This window comes from Myzus persicae, unplaced genomic scaffold (assembly GCF_001856785.1).
Source record: "Myzus persicae strain clone G006 unplaced genomic scaffold, MPER_G0061.0, whole genome shotgun sequence".
Lineage (NCBI taxonomy): Eukaryota > Metazoa > Arthropoda > Insecta > Hemiptera > Aphididae > Myzus > Myzus persicae.
The window spans coordinates 292,190-316,373 of NW_019100537.1; the positions used below are offsets into that span (position 1 = coordinate 292,190).

The following is a 24,184-nucleotide window of genomic DNA, read 5'->3' on the forward strand; positions in this document are numbered from 1 at the left end:
TAAAATATCATGAAAAAAATAATTATTTAATATTAAAAACCGGTCTCACGTCCTAATATATTAGTCTTTTAGTTTTTAATTTTGTAAAAGGTCTTATTGTCTCATCGCATATTGTGTACACAAAAATAATATAAATTGTGACAGTGACAAATTAGAAGGTCTCCAAAAGTCCAGAACCCAGATGCGCACTCTACGTAATGTTGTAATATAAGTTCGTTGTCACTATTTTGTACACCATATTATATATAGAGCGATTCATTAAGCATGCACCTATCGTGGAATTATTCAAAATGCGATTTGTGGACTTGTGGAATTTTAGAAAATAGGTACTTTTTTACTGACTTACTGTATTTTAAAATTCTTGAAATTTTTTTGTACTTTACTTGAGGAGTCTCCTGTTGAAATAAAAGCTTCTATTTTTCAAATGACAACTACTCTTTTTTAGTGTAAACTGTGTAACGGATAATTTTTCTGTTTTACGTTTACAAAATATTATTTTTATTTAACTCTGCGCACTGAGGATAATGGATTTGGAAAACATGGGCATAAATTCATATTAATCTATAATTTATAAAAATGTTCAAGTATTATATTATATACTATATGTAAATTAAACATTAAATCTATTTTATATTTTCTTTAAACCTTTTTTAAGAGCTATTATCCTTAGTAGGCATAAACATTTTAATAATAGAAAAGCTTTTTGTTCTAATGTTGAATTAGATTTATAAAATTATCTATCACATAATTTACAGTAAAAAATGGGGTTCTCATTTGAAAAACAAAATCAAAATCACACAAATTTGAATATATGGTTTGTATATTTAAAAACTCCTAAAATCAGAATAATTGCATTAGCGAATAAGAAAAAGGGGTGAGCGTGCTTGATAAACCAAACTATTATGCACAGTATAATTTTTTTTCAATTAACTTCATTTTTCCGGTAAAAAAATATTTTAGTTGTAAACATGTTTTGTTTATTGAGTGATTTGAATTCATCACAACACAACTTTTTGGAAAAAAAGTATTTAAGTTTCTACTTTTATTTTTTTTTAAAGTAAATACATTTTTTATTTCTTATTCCGAAACCAATATTTTTCTAAAAATTTTTAAGTAAACAATTTGAGTATCAAACAAGTATAGTGAGTTATAAGTAGCTATTTTGTTTCAATATAAGCAGAGTGTGGCGGCACTACAGTATGAAACTAGTAAATGTCGGTGAACTACTGCACTATTAATGTAAGCGATATAACATATAATTTTTTTTCTTGTAAATGTAGTGTTGTAAATATTTCAAATTATGGAAAAAACACATATTTTCGAAAACACATAGATTTAATTGACCATTTATAAAATCACCATGTTAATATAAATATTAAAATGTATTATATAATTCATCGTCAAACGTAATACACGTATTTCGTACACGTACATAATATTTTAGATATTATATTATTCGAACGGAACATTCACATTGTTTAGAAATTGTATACAGTACCTCTGAGTCTGTGGTACCTACGGTTGAAAAACCTCGAAACGAAATCGATTCTTCGAACAATTTTTATTCACCTCAGATTTCCCATCCACGCCGCAGTGGCTATATACTTGAGACAGCCATCGGTAAGTGGGAGAAACTATAGAATGGTTTCCTGTTCTTCCGCCGAGGCCGCAGTCGCTTGCACATATCATCACGCATTAAGTTTTCAATTATGAACCTCTCAATAGTATTGTGCACGATAGTTATTGGAATATCCCATTTAACAAGTAAGACTTAATATTTATTTTAATTTTTAACTTATAAACTAAATACTAGCGTGACAATTTATTATTATTCAAATAATCAACGGCAGTCGAGAAAATATAAAATATACCAATCTACATTCGCGGAAAGCTAAACGAAATTCGTTTTGTTGACGGTATCGTTCAACTAAAATGTTTAAAAAATACAATGTATAAGTCTGCTTAAATTTTTCGAAATTTCTGTTGAGACGTCAGCCCCTGGGTAGTAGGTTAGATAAAAATGATGTTGGTCATTTGCAATTTTTTTCGAAGTTTTTTTTTTAGTAGGTACTTGTACAATATTTTAACACCCACTGTGCCGAGTTGGTCGCGCCCGGAATTCACTTTCACTGCGTCTTCCACAGCCGCGTTCGTCCGCGTGTCACGGCGTGTTATTATTATAACATACAATATACTCGAATCGAAAAAAAAACCCTCCCCGGAGAGTTGTAAATTTGATTTTTTTTTTCCTCGCCCCACAGATGGACAGTTCCAATGCCCCAAGAAGAACGGTCAGTACGAGGACCCGGTGCAATGCGACAAGTTCTACGAGTGCAAAGACGGCGTGGCCACGACGAAACTGTGCCCTGACGGGTTAGTGTTCGACCCGCTGAACAGGAAGATCAACAAATGCGACCAGCCGTTCAGCGTGGACTGCGGCGAAAGATCCGAACTCCGTGAGTACTTACCGTGAACCGCGTATACCGCAGTGTCCGTTCGCTCGGATTTTCACAAAATAATGGTGATAATGATGATAATAATATACGACGTGAACTTTTAACGCGCCCGCAGAAACTCCGCAGTCCAGCTACTTGTGTCCGAGACGTAACGGGTACTTTGCCCACCCAGACGAAAAGGTGTGCAACATATTCTACAACTGCATCGAGGGCGATGGCACGGAAATCGTGTGCCCCAACGGATTGCATTTCGACGAGTACGCGGGATCGTGCGCCTGGCCCGCGACGGCCGGCAGGACTGGTTGCAACGAATCGGACGACAGTAAGACACACACGACGTTTTTGTTTTTTTTTCTGTTTTTAATATTGAAGCCGTTGTTTTCCACCCACCTAAACCCAAATCCGGGGGTGCTGGGTGTGGTGGCGTGTTAACCGTATTTAATAATTCGTGTCTTTTTTTCATACTATTATAGTGAAATTGAAAGACGGCTTCATGTGCCCCAAAGATAAGGTCCACAACAGCCGGGGCCAGAACGTGGCTCACCCCGTGTTCGCTCACCCAGACGACTGTCAGAAGTTCTACGTGTGCCTCAACGGCGTCACCCCCCGGGAACAGGGCTGTTCGACCGGCGAAGTGTTCAACGAGGAGTCTCAAAAGTGTGACCAACCCGAGAACGTGGCCGGATGGTGAGTGTATATTTTAGACGATAACGTATCTTCTGTTTCTGTTATATATCTTATCATGAATTACACATTATTATAATAAAATAATAATAATATGTACCTAGTTATAATCGAAACGCCTGTGTTTGAGTCACCTAACCTTGACGTAATAGCTCGTTGAGGAGTTTAATTTTCGTATTGTTATTGTTATTATCACCTACTATAATATAAGTATAACGGTATGTGAGTACGAAGTAATAAAATCGTATTGTTTTTTTTTCAGCGAGAATTGGTACAAAGACGATCCACAAGTGCAACAGCAGCAACAGAACAAGAACAAAAAACAATAGTTATTTCGCATTGTTTTGTTGAACATAATATAATTCATATTAAATGTATACTTTAAGTTACTATATATATATGTGTGTGTATAGCTTTATACCAAGTCAAATCTAAAATCATTATTGTTACGAATTTATATATAAATAATACATACTATGATGTAATACTAAATAAAATTTAACTTTATTACAATTACTTTTGTTGCATTGTTTTTTTTTTTTTTATTAGGTATTATTCAAGAAACAATCTCTTGGAAAATCTAGCACCCATTGTAAGCTATTCATTCATTTATTCTTCAACCTCGGAATATATATTAATATAATTGCAATCATTTAGTTACGAAAATTTGTAAAAATAGGTAGGTAAGAGTATGTTATAATATAAGACCAACTACATATGCTATTTTAAATTCAATTCACAGTATAAAACACAATTGCATTAAAATGACATGTATACTTAAAATTCAAAAATATTAAACCTGCATGGAGATATGTGATGTATATGAATAAAGAAAATATAAAATAATAAACCATTAAAAAAAATAATTAATTTTAATTTTAAACCACGGTGTTCCATTTGTATGTACATTATACACGCATTTATATAGTAAATTATAACCTAGGCATACCTACAAAACGTTATGTTGTACCTACCAATATAAAAATTATAATATTAACATATTATAATTAAATAAAAAGTGTTCTTAAAAATGTAAAAGTCTCGCTTTAAACTTTCATAGACTCGACTTATAGAAACGCTATAAAATAAAAGTATATAGGTACCTATAGCCAACAAAGTAAACGTAGTTGATCATATTTTTTGTAATTATATAATTTTTTTTACTGATGTATCAGACCTGTTTTAATGTCTTTGTTTTGATACAGTCAAAATTATGTAATTATCATAGTTATACTAATTCTCAAATTAAACGCCTCCAGTCCAGTTTCTATATAGCTTTCACCAAATTCAAGTGTTGCACTGGTTTGATGACGCAACTGTATAAAGGTGTCTTGATTTTAATAAGATGTGAAAACTTGTTTAATCCACACAATTTTCCATTAGTCATACCTCGTACACGCATATAGCTATTATGAAAAAAAAATTAAGGGATAAACAGTTTACATGAAGTTTATTTTTTCATAGAACAATTCGAAAACAATAACTACACAAATTAATAATATAGGTAAACGCACGTATTATATGGGTACGTTATATCTATATAATCGCGTCCCGGAATAATTCGTCCAAACAGCAACGACATTGTCAGACGTCGTTATTATCTGTTTAAAATTCTCGTAATAACCACTAGACATTTATACGTCAATTAAAATTCTGGGTGATAGTCGTTTATCGTCAAAGACAACCCGTAAATATAAATTACTCGTTAATAGTTTTTATCAAATTGAATTCGTTTAATTATATTTTACCATATAGCAAGCGGACATAACAAAAATCGTCGGACGCCGTAATACAGGTAGTTTTAAATTACGATGTTATTATGAATGTACAGCCGTTGGGCGAATACAAATATGTAAAGGTCACTTTCGGTATTTTCGGTTACGCCCGTGTTACCTATATGCCCGTAAACGGCGTGTAAAACGCACTGTCAGGAAATCGAATATGTACCCAGTGGGGCCTGTCTACCCAGCGGCTAACCTGCAGCGCGTGCACTGTACAGGGAGTTTGTTCCCGACGATAACATATTTTTTTGTCTAATAATCGTAACGTGTGATTACCGCCCTGACTCATCATCGTGTATGTGCACCGTAATTGTATTGTCGAGCTATAAATACAATAGTTTCTACTGAAAAGCTCTAAGATGAATAAAAAATATAATAAATCGTTATTAGGTAAGTACCTATAGTGCGGTATTAGAGAGCCAAGCGGCTGCTGTTATGTTATGGTTCACAATCACTCTGCTGCGGTTTCATATAAACATTTGAATAGTGATGGCCGACAATTTACATAATAATGTATTAATAATACCCATTATGTTGCGGAGATGTGATTCTTGTAGATATTATTAAAATTCAAATATTATATCAACGATTTCCACAAAGTGTTCAAACAGCCAGACGAGTCTTAAAGCCAATATAGACAGGAGGCGGCGGCGGTAAGGCCTATACGAGTATACATAACAAATATATATATAGGCGACACAGGTGCGCTACACGCATAACGACACTCGTCGAAGAATCGTTCGGAGCATAGGTTGTGGAGGTACACGAGTCCGTGTTTCGTCACGTACATCTATTGTGCGCCCATAAATTATTTTTTTATTATTATTATTATTATTATAAAACTCGCGGAGTGCAGCTTAAAACGTTCTCACACGAGCCCATTGAAAATCATCACGTGCGTGTATCGTGCATTATAATATTATTATTATGTTGTAGCGAACAGGAGTTCAAAAACCTTTTGTCGTCGGCACCACTACAACAGAGGTCGCGACAAGTCGCACGCGGGGGCTCCGCCGACTAGTTTTTCGTCTTCCGTCCGCGGCGGGTATACCTATACCTAGCTATAGTGCGTGCTCGAAGACCCGGTCCATTCGTAATCCGCTCGCCTTTTACCAACCATGGTTCTGCACGCTCCGACCGCTACCGCCGCTGCGCTTGTTCTGTTCGTGGGTAAGTACCTATATATAGTTATATATATAATGAATATACTATGAAGACTTATAACTGATAAAATATAAAGATACCAACTGCGGATATACCGCGGTATACCGTATACCGTGCACACAGTGGTATAGTGTCGAAACTATAATGGTTTCCACCAAGCTTACGAAAAAAAATTTAAAAAAAATTCTTATCTATTGCATTTTATTATAAACATTATAAATGATATTACACGATCCAGTCTAGTAACTTACAATTCTGATAACCGCCTGTGTATGTGTGTATAAAGTACCTATAAACTATAATCGGGGTGTACATTACTACGTTAATAATATCACGTATATTGCAACTGGCACATACCTAAAATTCAAATAATATTATATGCACGTGATGCTCATAATCTATTTTATCTATTTTATGTCGTCAATATACGTGCATATGGGTATAAGCGAAACGCACGTGCGCGTACGGTTTTTTCGCTTAGCCCCATGACAATATCGTAAATTTGTAATAATTTCCTGCACTCGTCATTTAACGCCCCCGTGTAAGTAGGCATTGCTATAGTTGTCAAGTTAATACCTTATGTCCAATAGCACATTCAAATCTATTTCATTGGAGTTGTTTTTTTTTTTTTAATTTGACTCTGCCTAAATCTATTGTTACTTCCCCAGTGACTAATTAATTACAACAAAAACAAAAATATTAAAACACAATAAAAATTAATGACAGTGAAATGTCTTCGTGAAAAAATTGTTTGCCATCGTATGGTCATACATATTATTATTAAAATATTATATGTGTCTGATGACCTCGAGGTGATGACGAGTTATACTTTTAATCGATTGTCGACGATGTACTTAGTCATGGATACATATCAATCGAAAGAAATTATTCTTGGAGTCCCTCTAGCCCCCTCCCCACCCAAATCTTACATATTATAATATTATCATACATTTGCCTAAAATAATAAAATATAATGTCTGTGTGTGTGTGTGTGTGTGTGTGTGTTCGTGTGCAGGCCTATCCCTCGGACAGGAACAGAACAACCGCGAATTCCAATGTCCCCAGAAACCGGGGTTCTACGCCGACCAGGTACAATGCGATCTGTACTACCACTGCTCCGTGGACGGCGAACTAACGGAAAAACTGTGCCCCGATGGACTGCTGTTCGACGACAGCAGCCCGAGTCACGAGAAATGCGATACGTCCGTAAACGTGGACTGAGGCCAGAGGACCGTTCAGCGTAAGTGTTTATCGTATTAGCAACTAATATATATTATATTTATGTCCACATACATAATATAATATGATATTATGGTATCCTATTATTATTATTATTATTATTATTATCGTGAGTTATAACCGTGTGTAACCTCATTTGGCATGTGTTTGGCCGTTGTCGATGGTTCGGTTATATTACGATCCGGTCGATATATCGCATAACAACATAATAATAATATGTAGTTTAATATCAGTGGCAGACTTGAGCGTAAAAAAGTGTCAGTGGGCGAACACGTGATCTGCCCTGCCCATAAATGTAGAACGGTGATAATTTTTTTTTTCAAAAGGGCTTTATAGACTTATAGTGTACCTATATAATACTAAATTATAGTGCTTCGTTACCATACATATAAAGACCTACAACTCAAAAATTTTAAATTGTATGTTTTTATATCTCTGAACAAATTCCTCTTTTTTACTATGGCATTATCCATCTATAAATTTTGAAATTAAATGTATTACAATCATTTCTGGGACATTATGTTTCTATCGATAAAGTGTAAACAACTTATTGCATTAGAGTCTACAGTAGTATAGTTATTAGACTACTACAGAGTAATGAATATGCGAGAATAACGTAAGTAAAACAAACTAAAATGTCAATGTTATGAAATATAATATTTTGAAAACAATACGATAATACTACATTTTTAAATAAAGCTTAATATAAATATATCAAATATTTGATAAAAAGTATAATGTAATATGTATATTGTTTGTATTCTGGTTACACTGCCATAATGTTTAGTTTAAATTAAAAATGTAATTTTGATAAAAATATTTTATTACGATGTAGGGTAAAATGTTGTATTATATGTAATGACAAAATTTAAATTAAATAATGCAAAACCATATATCTAAATATTTTTCAAAAATGTACATTTAATTTTTTTTTAAACATAACTACTCATTTTCATGAATTTGTTGAAAAACGCTATCATAATAGAATCACAATTTCTTTTATACGCAAGACTATGGTTTAAGTAACCGACAATATTAATAGAAATGATTAAACTTTAAAAATGCTCCCCTGCAAAACTTACATTTTTTTAGTTAGGTATGACTTGGGGTCTTTGAATACCAGCAGTGCAGTAGGTGCATACATCTTAAGCTCTTCCTCCATATGCAAAACTTCCATGCTACGTGGAGGAGAGAAGCAAAAAGAAATTTACCACCTTTCCCCTTCGAAATATCTGAAATACACTTAAGTAGGTATCTGGCATATATTATATATATATTTTTGTTAGAACTTCAACTACTAAGGTTATTCATCATGAAACTAAAATATATAACAGTATGGAATTTTACAATAGATATTCTAGAGTATATTATACTGAAAGATGAACGAAAAATTTAGTTATTTTTAAGAATTTTATGATTTTGTAGATATTTTCTTGGTCAGGTCTCAATGTTTCATATAGGTGTTGTTCAGGTATTTTTAAGATTGTTCAAGTATTTATTGTATATGTGCGTACTAAGTGTTCGGATTTAGTCGTCACAAAACTGGCGGAGATCACATGACGCATAATTATTATGTTCAGTTTTCAAAGTGATCACCATCACCCGCAACACCTGTCGTGTATCTTTAACACGAAATTCTGACGATGACCTCATACATATATTATGAATCTTATTTCATCGCTCACACAATATTATTATTATTATTATTGTTATTATTATTATTATATCGTCGTTTATCCCTGCACAGAGGAACCGAAACCGTCTAAAGGTTGTCCCCGGGCCAACGGCTACTACAGGCATTGGGACGAGCGTATCTGCGAAAAGTTCGTCAATTGCGTGGACGGCGTGGCCAACGAGATGCCGTGTCCACCCGGTCTAATATACGACGATTCCATAAGTTCTTGCACCTGGTCGACGGACAGCAAGAGGCAATGCACTACGACCAAAAAAGGTATACAAAAATATTATACATAGGCACAACATATTGCATTATAAAATATCCCATTGATATGTAACTCGTGTCGATATTACGTGGTTTGTCATAACAAATAGCAGAGAATTAAATGCTCTGGACGCCAATCGAATATTATGTATGATGAAATGCCTTCAAAATTATCAAAATATTATACTAGGATATCATATTAAAAATATGTAGCCATGTAGGTATAATGAATGAATCGCACTACTTATTTCGAAATGTATTTATTAAATCAAAGTTTAGTTTAAAATGGTACTTTTTAAAATATATAAGTTTAATAATTCATAATATTTCATTGCATCGACGATACTTTTATTATTCTTCAATCCGAAGACCAAAAGTAGCATTGCTTGATTCGCGATAAAAGAATCACCCTATATAATTTACGGGAAACATTGAGTCATTGACTGTGACGTAATGTAAATATTAACTCGCTCGCGTTTTTCGACTGACAAACAGTTAGGTTTATTATATAAATAGTGTAAATATTTGCGACTCCGTATTTACTCCATGCGAATGTTATATATACTCACCAATTACTATATACTCGTAAATCTTGAAACGCTGTGCAGCCAAGCATAATATATGTATATTATTGTTTCGTAGAGACTTTGAAAATGCATTTTATATGACAGACATACCACGCTATTAATACACAAAATTGGTTAAGTATTTTTTAAACATCGATACATATATATATATTTTTATACAATAATATGTACGTTTGTATTATATGCTTATATTACTCTGTCGTCTTCAACCATTATTTTGCGATAGAATATTATATTGACGTTTAGTTTGCAGATTTGGACTCCGCGAGTAATAGAGTTACCATCCAAGGGTTTTCGTCGTGTTGAAAATCATAATTATGTAGACTCCATATTAAAGAGTACTTAAACTATAAAGATTTATTATATTAAGATGTAGGCGTGTGTCTCCTGATAAATAGAAAAGGGCGTATCCAGTTGCCCTGAAGAGTACCCTTTGTGTACTAAGATAATTAGTAGTCTCCTAATTCATCCCAAATTACCTAGAGCAAAATGCACCAGATTCCCTCAATCAAATGTTCCGATTGCCCTCACATAAATATAAACAATTACAATACTGACTTACCTGCCAAATAGAAGAGGTAAATATTTAAAGAAGTTAAAATGAAAAAATTAATGTAATAAAATAATGAAATACATATTATAGGTAGTATATAATCGTAAGTGGCATAAAAGGTATTTTTTTTAAAAATGTAGATATTTGGAATTATAAAATATAAAATATGATTAAACTCGTTTCTGTCATTCTATATTATTTTTTTATTAAATTACATTGTATACTTGTATGCCACTGTCTAAGGATCTTAGGTCTAGGTCTTTGGTATTTGATTAACAGCTGCTGAGCTGTGTATAAACACGTTTTTTTTTATTTATAATGATAATATTATATTATTATATCGCCAAAACTCAGCGGTGACATTAAAAATCACAGTTAAAACTTTAAAACCGTGCAGTTGTAGATTGTTGACGACATAATGATTTAATCTAGAAACGAATTAGACATTCCGAAAACGATGTATCGTGGGCTGTGCGTGTTATAGATGTTGTATAGATGTACGGTTTCGTGCGGATCATACTGATCGTATAAACCGTACAAATAGAATGATAATTAAATATAAATAAAAACCTATTAAGTAATATAACACAGTGCGAACTGCAGACAGGCCCATGTCTATTAAAGCAAACTCACTTAGTCGCGTATATATCATATTACAGTCGGTGTACTTATGTGATGACATACATAATATGCATTATACATAGGGAACTAGGGAACGGATACACCAGTTCTCTACGGACCGACCAGGATAGTTTTGAGGGTTATAACCTCCCCCCTACTCCGAAATTATTTTCTAGTTGCACCACTATCTGTGTAATTATAGTTATCCTTTCGATAGAAGCTGATCCTACAAAATGTATATTACTTTCAATAAGATATTTTTTTTTAAACTTTTTCGACTGAAATCAGATCAATTTTATTTCAAGCTTTTTTATAAGATTAAAAATTGTTGCGTGTAGGTTAACATTATTAAAATATGGTATAAACTATTGTTGTGTATAGGTATTTTGCATATTTCGGAATATATAGTATGATATTTTGTGGTTTATCTCGAATAAACGATACGATACAAATAGCTGTGTTTAATAATTCATTTTTAAGTGTCAAATTGTATAATAATTATTTTTACATTCTACAAAAAGATAAAATATAAGTCTTATAATGTCTGCATTGTTAAAATAATAATGTGGACATTTTTCTGGAAGTACAAGACACGATTTAAAAATAATTAGACCAGAAATACTTTTAACGAGAACTCTGTAATTCATGATCATCACCTATGTACATTCAATTAGTAAATAAAAAAAAAATATTTGAAAATACAACCCCGATGACATTTTTAGATTTAAAAACGTCGAACAACTATGTATAGTGGTTGCCTAATCGCTAAACCGTAATACAGAAAAATATAGGTAATATTACATCACCGGTGTTATAACATATTGTTTGGCCTATGTCGTATGTGAAAATTATAACTTTTTCACACACTAAACGAAATGTTTCCATGTGTCTTACGTTCTATGAATAGTCCATACATAATATATTTCCGTTTTGCTTATTTTATTGTAATATATGGTTGTGTTTTTTTTTCAGAGGCACTCACCGACGGTTTCTCGTGCCCAGACGGTGACGTGGTCGGTCCCAACGGCAGAATCTTACCACATCCGACATTCGCTCACCCCGACGACTGTCAGAAGTTCTACATCTGCCGGAACGGCGTCATCCCGCAATACGGTAGCTGCTCCGCGGGTTCCGTGTACAATGACGTGTCGTTCAAGTGCGACGAACCGGAAAACGTACCAGGATGGTGAGTAATGATGATGGTGATGATGATGATGGGAATCTGGTATACAGGACAGTTATCACGTGGCAGGAGAAACAATCACTTTACTGAGATTTTTTTTTCGATTCAACCAAATCTCTTTCCTATAGCCAGTGATCTGAAATAATGAATCGTCTTCGCCCTCACACATTCGTGCTCGATAACTATTGTCTATGAATTTTTGTAACCAAAATATCGAACTATGTATGTTAATTTTGAATTTGTATGACGTGTCTGTTGGTATCCCACGTGGTGCGCGAACTGTTAAGACAAAGCTATGATGTATACATAAAATATAGACCTCTTTAGCAGCCTCCATCCCAAACTTAAAACTTACACCAACTAAATTTGAATACTTCAACTTTTAAAATACCAACGTTAGGTAACTCTAAAAATTGGATATTTAAGTCTTTTAGGAAACCCAAAATGGCAAGACATAATATATTAGATTGATTACCTTAATAGTCGATAGCTGATGATGTATAACTATGGAACCTTTAATGCTCGTGGTTATAATATAATATAATTATTACTATTTTAAATCGTCTTTCAAAAAATATTAATTATAAAAAAAAGAAACTCGCCCATGATGAAAACGTGTATACCGTGTATACGTGACTGTCACCGATCAGACACGTCATTATATCAGTGTTTATTTCACACACATATTGATTATAAAATCACTGTAGACCAAATATTTAAAAAAAATCTTAAATGCTCTCGGCTAGAATTGCATTATCAGTGTTTATCTCACACACATATTGATTATAAAATCACTGTAGACCAAATATTTAAAAAAAATCATGTAACACATAAAAATGGGAATGAAATTTATATTTTACTACTGCAGATCTTTAAATATCCCAAAACCCGAGACCAAATTATGAGATTAAGTATTTTAGCCAGCGCAGGTTACTACAGTCTTTATTTTTTAAATTTTATTTATACATCAGTCCACAACTTCTATCGTACGATAAATATTTCAAGAGCTGTTATAATTTATTTTTAAATTTTAATTAGACATTATATTATAGTCCAAAGTAATATCATCGATGATGAGCATGGAAATAATTACAAACAGACATTTTCTACACTGCTGATTTATCTTTTTTATTAGAATCGGTCAAAGAATTCATGAAAAATGTTTTCAAACAAAATTGTAAAATAAGTATGAACAACGCTGTGCTTTTATTCGAATCGTAAAAAAAAATGTTCAACCAGAGAAAATATTTCTCGCCTTTCTCGCCTCTTACCTCATCAGACATCAAAAACGTCTTCTCAACAGATTCCTGTTCTGCACCTCCTGTCATATCTCTCATGATTAATTTCACCGTAAGCGATATGAATAGCTTTCACGATTCAAGCTTTTATAACCATTCGTTACTCTTTTCTGATTACGTTGTCAAAGAGTTTTATGTATAATTTATTATTTATTAACGAGATGTAGTGTTATAAATCAATAAGTCCTATGCATAAACAAATCTAGAAAAGTGAAGTTAAATTAGGTGAAACTTATTAGTTTCTACAATATATTATGATCTGTATCTATAATAATTCTAAAATAAAATAGTTATGCCCATTAAACTTAAACAACATTATTAAAGTTTATTCGTCGAAATTCCAGTAACAAATGCTTTTAATAGATTCTCTATTAATTTATTTGTTACGAATACAAGTCTTTTGTGATCAAAAAAGTTCCAACAAATCTATGTAAAGTGATTGTTTGAGAAAATTAATATATATAAGAGAGAGACTAGCAATTTACATTTTACATTGGATATAAATTTAATAAACAACGTAATTTACATTTTTTAAATGATATTAATTATATTTACTTTTTATTACTTTTCAGTGAAAATTACTACGAAAACGAGGACGAGAAGAAGGGCGGAAAAAATTAAAATCTCATTTGTATAATCTATATAGTGTAATTATTTTATATTTAAATGTAAAATAAATATTTTTTTTTGTTATAAGGAGCAATCACAATGTACATTACTCAGAATAATAATAGTAGTTAATTGCATCCTAAAACGTGGCCAACAATGTATAACACTTTAAGTTAGTTTAAAATAAATCCTTGAAATACTAATATGATAAGTGAAAGCTTATAATTTATCTTTTTATTTTATTCAATGCATTTCACACGCCCACTGTGCGTTTCTCGTGAGCTGATTACTTTTAATAGTTGTGTACTCTATATTATATACCCCGCCACTTGTTTAGACTGTAAATTAAGTTACTTATTTAATAACCTCGTACCAGTTTCTTAATTATAATTATTATGAATGCTGAAACTGAGATAATACGTTTTCAGTTTAGTAATTTTTTTATTAAATAAAATCGTATAATTCCTTAACTGGTATAAAACGTGCCCGTAGGTTGTTTATAGAATATTCAATAATACAACTTATGGTACTAAGTTTTTACTGAATTATTTGTTACTGTGATTTATGATCCTGGCTAAGATTTATTAAATTGATTTATTTATGATTTTTTGTGACACCAGTGAATTTACAGCGATACTATAATAGTATGTAACATAGGCACCATCTAGCTCTTTTACATCACTATAACGTTTGATGTAAATCATTATTTCGTTATAAATTATAACTAAATCATAATATTAAGCTGAAATTACTTTTCATGAAAATAGTACTATTAATTTGTTGTTCCAAACTTAATAAATTTGTTTGTGATTCCTCAAAAATAACTGTATATATTCAGATATTCTAAAATTAAAGGAAACATAATTAAATATTCAAGTATACCTAAGCATTATTCTGTGTTTATGGGTCTGGAAATAATTTGAATTAATATGTTTTTAATTAAAATATATTATATAGGTATACTCGAAAGTTTGTCGTTAGAATATGTCAACGCACATACAAACTATACCTATATACATATTACTTATAAATGTAAAATATAATGTTATTATATATATTTACATTAATTTGAGAAACACAGATTTGTTAAATTTAATTTGTTACTAAAAGCTATACTTACTATAACTAAATTGACATAATAATTAAACGTGAAATAATGAACATCAGAAAATCATATTTGCAAATATATGTAGAACTTGTAAATGTATAGTTTTCTACAATTTCTTGAACAAAGAGGATACTTTATTTAGTGATGTTTTTAGGCGATTAAGTAAAACAAAAATATCATTTGCATTAAATTATTTAAACAAAACAAAAGCAATAAAATATTTTAAAGACATTTATTTTAAGACCTTACCTTGGCAGTAGGTACTCAGAAAAGTGAGTAAATACATACTTTATATTATATACTATATACTTTATTCTTATTAGAACCTAAATGGAAATTTAAACAGTTTGAACTTAAATTAGTTTAGTAAATTTAGCTAGACTCTTATTACTGGCGCATGCACTTATGATTTGATTTCAAATTTTATCCCAAGATCAATAAGTTGGTTATACAGCATAGTAATATTTTAGTAATTATAATATGCAAAAAATATTTATATTGAACAGATATTTTCATATTATTTTGGATACTTGAAATACCTGAGTTACTAAGATGCGTTGTTTCTAATTCAAATAATTAAGTCACTAAACATTATGTGATAATGTGTTAAAGTAAGTCTTAACATGTAATTTATGTGAATACACATCTACAAGGCTTCAAATTGAACTTAAAAAAAAATCAAAACTATTACTAGATACAAAACAATTCATTTGTAAACCGAATGATTACTGTTGAATGAGTAGGTAAGTCTTAAAATCAGCATAACTCACAAGTCAAAAATAGTCACTTCCATAGCAATTGCGCTTTGGAAACTTAGGACACGATTTGTTTATGCCCGGGTGTATTAAATAGATATGTACAATGACTCTTCTATAGGTATAACATATTACCTTAAACCTTATTAAAGATTAATGATGTTTATTTATCATAAATCTTGTTGGATGAATGTGCAAGTTCAAATTGTTAAGAGTGTTTTTATCGAGTAACGTTTTATCTGCATCAAACCGCAAATTCAAGTTTTAATATTAGTTATTTTTACATGTTTAACTAATTTTTTAAAACGACGTATTTAGAGGTAATAAAATCAATCGATATAAAATATTAAACTCAAACATATTGGTTCATTTAAAAACATAACATATATTTGTTGATTTATTGAAATGTTCACACTGGCCTACTTATAACGTTGTTATAGAAATATACAATACAGTATTATAAACACTTAAAAATATTTAAAATTGAAGCAAAGTAAATTATGTTTTTGAATACTTTCATCTATTTATGTAGTGTCGTGTTACAGACATATGCTTATCGAAGACAATACTTTTCTATGAATCGCTTGAGTTCAAATATAATGTAGATGATTTATGACGGGTTGCATGAAAAAATTATTAATTTGACGGCCCAATAAAGTTAAAATGGACCAATCATGGGCCGCTAAACCATGTTTAAGGGATCATTAGCTAACTATTGATTAGTTTAATGTTTAGTGACTGTTCATGCAACCCGGCATAAGTGTTTAAAAAAATAAATTATGACAGTTTATTTCATATTTCCCTGATTGACTGGTTCATATAAAAACGATAACGATTTATCGATATTAATAACCAGTTCACATGACCAAGGTTTTGTATAATAATCATGAAACGAAAACAGTGTTTTAAATTTCAAATAAATCAAAATATTTCACTTTAGGGTACCTAATGTAATGGGTGAAATATCAAAACAATATTGTTTTTAAAAATAAAAGAAAAAGAAAAAATGTAATTAAATAACTGTACCTATATGCATTATAATCATTGTCATTGAAGCGTTTTGTCCAATTAAAAAAAAATGTAATGTGCATAAAGGCATAAGCTTATATTAAATAAATAAGTGCAGTAGTACTATTAAAAAAGCAACTTAAATATATGAAACAAAAATCTTATTATGTTAATTGGTTTTCATTGAACAAATTAAAATTTTAATAGACCATTTATTTATTCGTACTTAAAATGATAATATTATTATATAAGATAATATTTAGATTGTAAAATTGTCTGTCGTTTATGAGAATATAAATACCACCATCTTGTTTAGGGCGTTCGGGCACAGTTCCAAAGTGGCATTATGATAATGTTAGCCGGTTTTCTTAATGACCATCGTCCTTGAAAGTCCATGAAATATAGAGAGAATTATGATAGGATTTGAAACATTATGGAATTCCGTTGAGCCATTAATTAATCAGCAGTTGCTATATTGTCCTTTGTAAAGGATTTCAGCACAGTTGTCACAACAAAAATTATATTCACAATGATAATAATTATTTCATCTTTTGTACAATATAATACATTCATTTTATTTGAATAGATGAGTGAAACTTGATCTAAAGACAATAATTAAGTTGCATCAGATAAGATAATTATTACAATGTAATGTTAGTTGTTACCTATTGTAATATTGTGCTCTACTTGTATTAGGTGTACACAGCATTATTATGTTTGAAATATGAACTTAAAACAAGTCTACTGTCTGTCAAAAATCGAAATGTAATTTCTCAGAAATATAATAAAATGCTTGTTAATAAATCAAATAAACACAAATAAGTTATTCCTATAAAGTGGATACAACTACTAAACTACGTACGCATCTAGAGTTTCGGCTGATAAAGAATTTGAAAATGTCCACATTTCCAACATAAAATCACTATTGTTAATATAACAAACAAAAACTTTTTCTCCAAGTGCGTCACGTACTGTTCTGTATAGTTTCTAAAATAATAAGTGAGAAGAAAACTGCAGCAGGCGACTTGCAAATAAAGAGACATTCTAGTGTATTAAAAAAAATCATGAAGAAATAATAATATTGGTATTCCTAGGAAATTTCGTTATTAAATTGCAGTATTTGATGTTTTCGCCAAAATCGCCTCGTGAAAATAAACGAGTTTTTCAAAACGATTTTTTACGGTTCTCGGAGCCAATATATTGCAGTTGAAACCGAGTAAAAGCCTTCGGCTCGATTCGTCGCTTATTATATTTACTAAGAATACAATATATTATTAATTTAAACGTGCCCGGACACAGCTAGCTATAATATCGGTGCTCCTCGGAAATTACAGCAATATCCATGGCCATAATAATATTATTATATCGGTGATATAGAAACGCCGGGATCCAAAAAAAATATTTTAACACGTTGTGATGCTCTTCCCGCGGTCGAACGCAGCGAAATCAAAGCACTGGTTCGATATTATTTCTGCATCATGCCTGCAGTAAGCTACAGGTGGGACCGCGTGAAGAGATATGGCCAAATATTGTTTCACGAATCGAATATTATCATCATTATCGTGCACGTATATCGACATATTATAATAGACGCAAAACCGCCACCTGTGCGTGAAGAAATATTGCCGAGAGACCACTCATACATATTATTATATCGATATCGCAGCCACATTATAATATCAAAGTGGCATAATATCACACATAGCACCATTACAACTGTGTTGTATTACACGCATATATTATTAAAGTCGGCCGGCACTTCGGTCGCACTCGCGGCGGAGTGGTTCAAGTTCATTCGGTTCGGAGCAGAGCGGCCCGTGGATACATGTTGCAGGGGATCTGATTGGAGCGCTGTCGGTGAAAGGCGAGTAGTACACACGTACATATAACATTTGTCACGTGCGTTTTATTATTCTTTTTTCGTTATTATTGTGTTTTACGTACAACGCGTACAGTGTACCAGAAGCCGCCGATTGCCCGACAGGTCGGATTTGTAAACACGCGCATTACACAGGTAAATACAGCACACGCCGCCGCCACGATGAACGTCTTTTGGACGTTTTCCGCAGTGCTCCTGCTCAAAGCAACAGGTACGTTTGTGTAGTACGTTTTAGTCTATCGCAATATACATTATTGTCTTTACTGTTATTATGATTATTATTGCCAGCTGGGGAGCACGAAAGTGAGGATAATAATATTATAATGCAATATTATATATTACTATGGCTTACAGTTCTGTCGCGATCTGCAGAATACATATAATAGGCCGAATTGTTTATGTCAAAGTAGAACCTGTAGCGCTGAGCGTCAATTGTCGTGTGGTTTGTTTCGTATTTTTTCGTCTTTAACGTACCCACCAACATCTTTCGAGTGTGCCGTCGAGGGACGATTTTGTGAGATATATCACAACGAAAGAACAACTGTGTATTCTTTTGGTGCCTAGTACAATATGCCTACACTGTCGATATTCAATTTAAAATACATTTATATAAATATAACACATATACAATTTAATCGTAGTAAACTCGGCGATCTGTTTGAAACGTTGGGTGTAGTCGGAAGTTCGCGGATTTAATATTTTTCGTTTAAATTATCGGCGTTATTATACGAACAGGTATTAACATACATGAATAATTGGCGACTATGATTTTAAATGGAATACGCAATACGATAGACAAATAATAAATGTATGTAGATAGCACTACATATACGCTCAATAATTATCTACAGACGACCCTGAAAACTGATCGACTGCACGATCGCGGCGTGTACAATATTAATTAACATACATGTACAAAGGGATTAAGATCGGTCGCGGTTGCGTGGCTACACTTACGTGTACAGACGGATTTCGGGCGTATAGGAAACTCGGCCCCCAAAAAATATGCTTTTATTGTTACTATAAATCGTGTACCTAAACAGCGTACCCACGTACGACATATTATGTTATGAGTTGTGTCGGTTGCATAATATCATATTGATATATAAATAATACAATATCGTTCGTACATATACATACACATCGTGCCCGAGTTGTGCAACTCGCTTTGGACGCGTACATGACAGATTAGAACAAAACCACTCGCCCGGAGCGTTTCATAAATTATTCCACAGCCACTGCGACCACTATACACATATGAACGTTTACGCCCGGGGGACAGTGCGCACGCCTCGATATCGGGACCGCCATCACGAAATAATGACTTATATTATATATATATATATATTATGTATAACGCATATAATAACGATAATAATACCGTAATAACGCACTCTCGTCCGCGGTTTTCGCTCGGGTGAAAGTTGCGCGCCGCTCGCGATGCGGTTTGCAGTATTATGGGTGTTGTTCCTCCCCGGCGAAACGAGTTTGGAAAATATGTGACTCGTATATACACCCATATTATGTTATTAAACACACTCGCAAACCGCTCTACATAATAATCGTATGTGTTTTTCGTTACGTGCCCGTGTGTGTACGACCTGCCACTGTATAATAGACGTAGCCGGTGAGCAGAACAGCTCCACCGAGTGTGGGCAATGGGTGACGCGCGTGGTCCATACCGAGGCGATAATTTTCGCCCGTCAAAATCGATACCTTTATACGTCTATATTATATACTATACGACCACTTATCGCGAGGGTGTAAACAAATCTCGTATATAATAAAGCCGATATTTTCAATAGCTATACGTACGTGTTGCCGCCCATACCTATCGTTATGATAGAAACATATTTTCGATGGCGGTATGACGACTGTTTTCCGTGTCAATTTTCAAAAAATCAATTACCTATTGGCATATAGCCTGCTATGTGTAATGCATTATTTCGATAATTACTCTCATTGGGGGGTATACACTTGCCTGGGCGAACTAGGTCAGTCATGTTTTGTATCAACACTATTTAATATTCGATAAAATCACTTGTGCACTCGTGTGCGAATTCTACCCCTGCAGACGTAACCAATATTGTTATTACCTGACGTAGAACTTATTTTGCTTTTCGCAGTGATCCAGTGCCAGGAATACAGCGCGGAAAGATCCTCGCAGTGTCCGGAACAACACGGCGAACAGACGTACCCACACCCCGACTATTGCGATCAGTTCTATCTGTGCACGAACGGCACTCTGACGCTGGAACAGTGCGGTAACGGTCTGCTGTACGACGGCAAGGGCGCCGCCTACCACCACTGCAACTACCACTGGGCCGTCGATTGCGGCAACCGCAAAGCCGAACGTAGGTTGCTCGCAAGAGTAAAAATATGTACTTTCTAAAACTGAAAGTGTAATGCACGACGTCGCACACATTTTGGGCGGTTGACCCATGATGAGAGTGCCACCCACAAGGCGCGCGGACAGGAAGTTAAAAGCCGAATCCGGGTCTGCGTTATATGCACGTATACCTACTCTCAAGTCATAACCCCGCCGGTTCGCTGAAAGAAAATTCACCCGATTTAATTGAATTCATATCTGAAGAGATCGTAAATCCACGAAATTCGAAAATATGAAAAAATTAATGCCAAATTTGGGGTTCGGCTTTTTTTTACAAACGCTTGTTCGGCGCTCTTTCGAGCCTATAGTCAGTATAGGGTATACCCTTAATATTTGTATGTTCTGTCAGCGCTGCGATTTACAATTATATATTATAGATGCAACTATACAGAGCCAATATTATGTTGTAGAATAGCTATAATTGTAGACGTTCATCTCGACTTAAAATGCTAGACGTTCGTAATGTAACTGCGGATGGATGAAAAGTCAATAATTTGATTAACTAGAAATTTCAAATCATGTTGACTCGCCCAGGAGAGTGTTAGCCATTGATACCTGATGAGGCAAAAAATAGGCTCATCACAATCGTCTCTAATATTGCTCTATACAGAACAATTTTGCACCATAATTACATCGTTATCATCTTTCACAGTTGCGCCGATCAGTTCTCCCGGATGCGAATACCAGTTCGGTCTGTTCTCAGACGGCTCCGCTTGCAGCACCAACTACGTCAAGTGCGAACACGGAACACCGTACGCTCTGCCCTGCGAACCTGGATTGGCTTACGATGACAGGATCAAAAAGTGCAACTGGCCCGATGAGCTCGTCGACGTGGGATGCAACCCTGCAGGTGCTCGAAATTGTCGTTTCTCGTCCAAAAGCATATAATAATAATGTAGTGATGTCAACGAGTCGGATTTACCCTTATATCAGGGGCGTGCAAACGGGGGATTGGTATGAGGGTGTCACCCTTTTTCGGTTTATTTTTGTCGTATAAAATATATTATGATACAGCAATGAACCTATGTAGGTATAACGTGATCTCAGATAAGCCGAGCACGCCACTGACCTATAGCAACTTGGGGTGGCAATCAAAACCACTCCACTCAACTGCACATTATAATGTTGATTTTGCGATAACGAAATAGACGGGAAATCGCAGCTGCCCCTCTCTCCCTGCCTCCCCCCCCCCCGTCGTTAAAGTACCAACCTATAGTCGTAAATCCGTCTCCGGTCGTAAGGCCAAGACATCACGATATAATATAATTATGGTAGCGCAGTCTCGCTCGAACGGTGTGTCGACTTTCGTTTTTCTTTTTCTTTTCCGCACAGATATAATTGGATTCAGCTGCCCGGACAAGGTGGACCCACACTCGGTGTCGGCCAAATTCGAACCGTACCCGAGGTACGCCCTCCCCGGAGACGCTCACAGGCTCATCACGTGCGTGCACGGTCATCCAAGGTTGATAAGCTGTGGCGAGGACAGCGTTGTGGACGAATCTTCTCTGACGTGCGTCGAGAAAGGGTACGTGACTCGTCATTACATAATGTTATTATTCGGCATTCGTGCCGCCAATGACTGTCGTCGTAAAAATAATATTGCAACAACGACTTTGTTGTACAACTGTCTAATCGAACAATCCAGCAGGCGTGATAATAGATAAAAATTATAGCGATTATAATTATTGTTTATTATTGTTTATTTATTTATTATTGATTGTATTATTGACGAACGAAATACAGTTCGTAACGTTTGGTATTTACAGCATATAGATGCTGCCGATTTGCTGTTACGGTTTTTAAACATATAACGATCAATCAGTTACATAACATTAATAAATTATTCTGTATAAAATCCGTCACATTTGTATGCTTTTAATGTTTTTCACTCTTCGATGTGTTCGTTCCCCTCGCCGCTGTTTGTTCGATTTTAAAATATGACATAATATTATATTATTTAAAGAGGATTTCGTCCCGTCCCTTTTGAAATATGTTAACAAATAATTTTATGGTTTATTTTGTACTGTTACAGGTCTCATTACAGAAAGAGAAAGTAGATCATATCTTTAATCCATTTGTGCCATGTTTAAAGTGTACATTTTCACATAAAAACCATACTGTACAAATCATCAAACGACATTGACACCGTGGCATCGTTACATGAAAACATATAAAAAATAATTTTTCTGGGATTGTTATTTATACCAAATTAATAGTTATAAAAAAAAATAATAAAAATTTTCCAATTAACCGTTGTTATTTTATTAGTATGTTATAAGTTATAACTTATAACTTTTCAATTGTAATCCTTTATACCAACATAAATAAGTAATTTCATCATTAGTGGATAAGTGTTGATGTATCATAGAGGTGTAAAACTAAATACAAATTTTAAAATTGCTGTAAATATCTATATTATATTATTTAAAAAACATCAGTAATATTTTTAGTAATGCTGTGAAAACAACTTGCCAAGTCGGTATCCATCATTAAAACGCCGATCCTGTACCTAAATTCTTCCTTGGAACTATTTTTATCGGTGGAACTCATTGAAAATTATGATTCATATTTATCAGTGGTGTAGATACGATTTTTACCTGTTGGAGGTATTCATTTTTAATTTTGTTTTGGTATTTGTAGCTCAAAATTATTTTTAAATTCATATTTATATTTAAAATTAATTGATAATATTACTCATAGTACCTAGGTACTTTTAGGTAGGTATATAAAAAAAAATTATATTGAAAAACACTAATTGTTTTTTGATTTTTTAAATTTATATAATAAAAAATGACCTTCTAATGAATTAGTTTATCATTTTGGTTCTGGTGGCGGTTTTAACCCCACTATAATTTCTAATCCATATCCATGCTTCTGATACTTATAATTTATAACTTCGAAAACAGTAGTATTGTTTTTGCATCTAAT

At 33.2% G+C, this 24,184-nt stretch overlaps 2 protein-coding genes and 1 pseudogene across 2 annotated transcripts; all 3 read left to right on the top strand.

Moving 5' to 3' along the window:
- The first annotated feature begins 1,631 nt into the window (after window positions 1–1,631).
- Window positions 1,632–3,497, top strand: LOC111031587 (protein obstructor-E-like). The gene is made up of 5 exons (XM_022311616.1): window positions 1,632–1,764; window positions 2,262–2,456; window positions 2,572–2,778; window positions 2,930–3,143; window positions 3,403–3,497. The coding sequence occupies exons 1-5, from the start codon at window positions 1,710–1,712 to the stop codon at window positions 3,467–3,469; spliced, it is 738 nt and encodes a 245-aa protein (XP_022167308.1). The 5' UTR covers window positions 1,632–1,709; the 3' UTR covers window positions 3,470–3,497.
- Window positions 3,498–5,654: 2,157 nt separating this feature from the next.
- LOC111031464 lies at window positions 5,655–14,534 on the top strand (annotated as a pseudogene).
- Window positions 14,535–18,843: 4,309 nt separating this feature from the next.
- Window positions 18,844–23,507, top strand: LOC111031485 (protein obstructor-E). Its single transcript, XM_022311450.1, has 5 exons — window positions 18,844–19,078; window positions 20,994–21,221; window positions 21,909–22,106; window positions 22,589–22,781; window positions 23,289–23,507. Exons 1-5 carry the CDS (start codon window positions 19,030–19,032, stop codon window positions 23,311–23,313), a joined length of 693 nt encoding a protein of 230 aa, XP_022167142.1. The 5' UTR covers window positions 18,844–19,029; the 3' UTR covers window positions 23,314–23,507.
- The last annotated feature ends 677 nt before the right edge of the window (window positions 23,508–24,184 follow it).

Bases quoted from the DNA above. Each gene is read 5' to 3' on its own strand.
- LOC111031587 (XM_022311616.1), top strand. From the start codon at position 1,710: ATGAACCTCTCAATAGTATTGTGCACGATAGTTATTGGAATATCCCAT. The intron at 2,779-2,929 runs GTAAGACACACA...ATACTATTATAG, and splicing joins TTGCAACGAATCGGACGACA to TGAAATTGAAAGACGGCTTC. The intron at 3,144-3,402 runs GTGAGTGTATAT...TTTTTTTTTCAG, and splicing joins CCCGAGAACGTGGCCGGATG to CGAGAATTGGTACAAAGACG.
- LOC111031485 (XM_022311450.1), top strand. From the start codon at position 19,030: ATGAACGTCTTTTGGACGTTTTCCGCAGTGCTCCTGCTCAAAGCAACA. The intron at 19,079-20,993 runs GTACGTTTGTGT...TGCTTTTCGCAG, and splicing joins GCTCCTGCTCAAAGCAACAG to TGATCCAGTGCCAGGAATAC. The intron at 22,782-23,288 runs GTACGTGACTCG...GTACTGTTACAG, and splicing joins CTGACGTGCGTCGAGAAAGG to GTCTCATTACAGAAAGAGAA.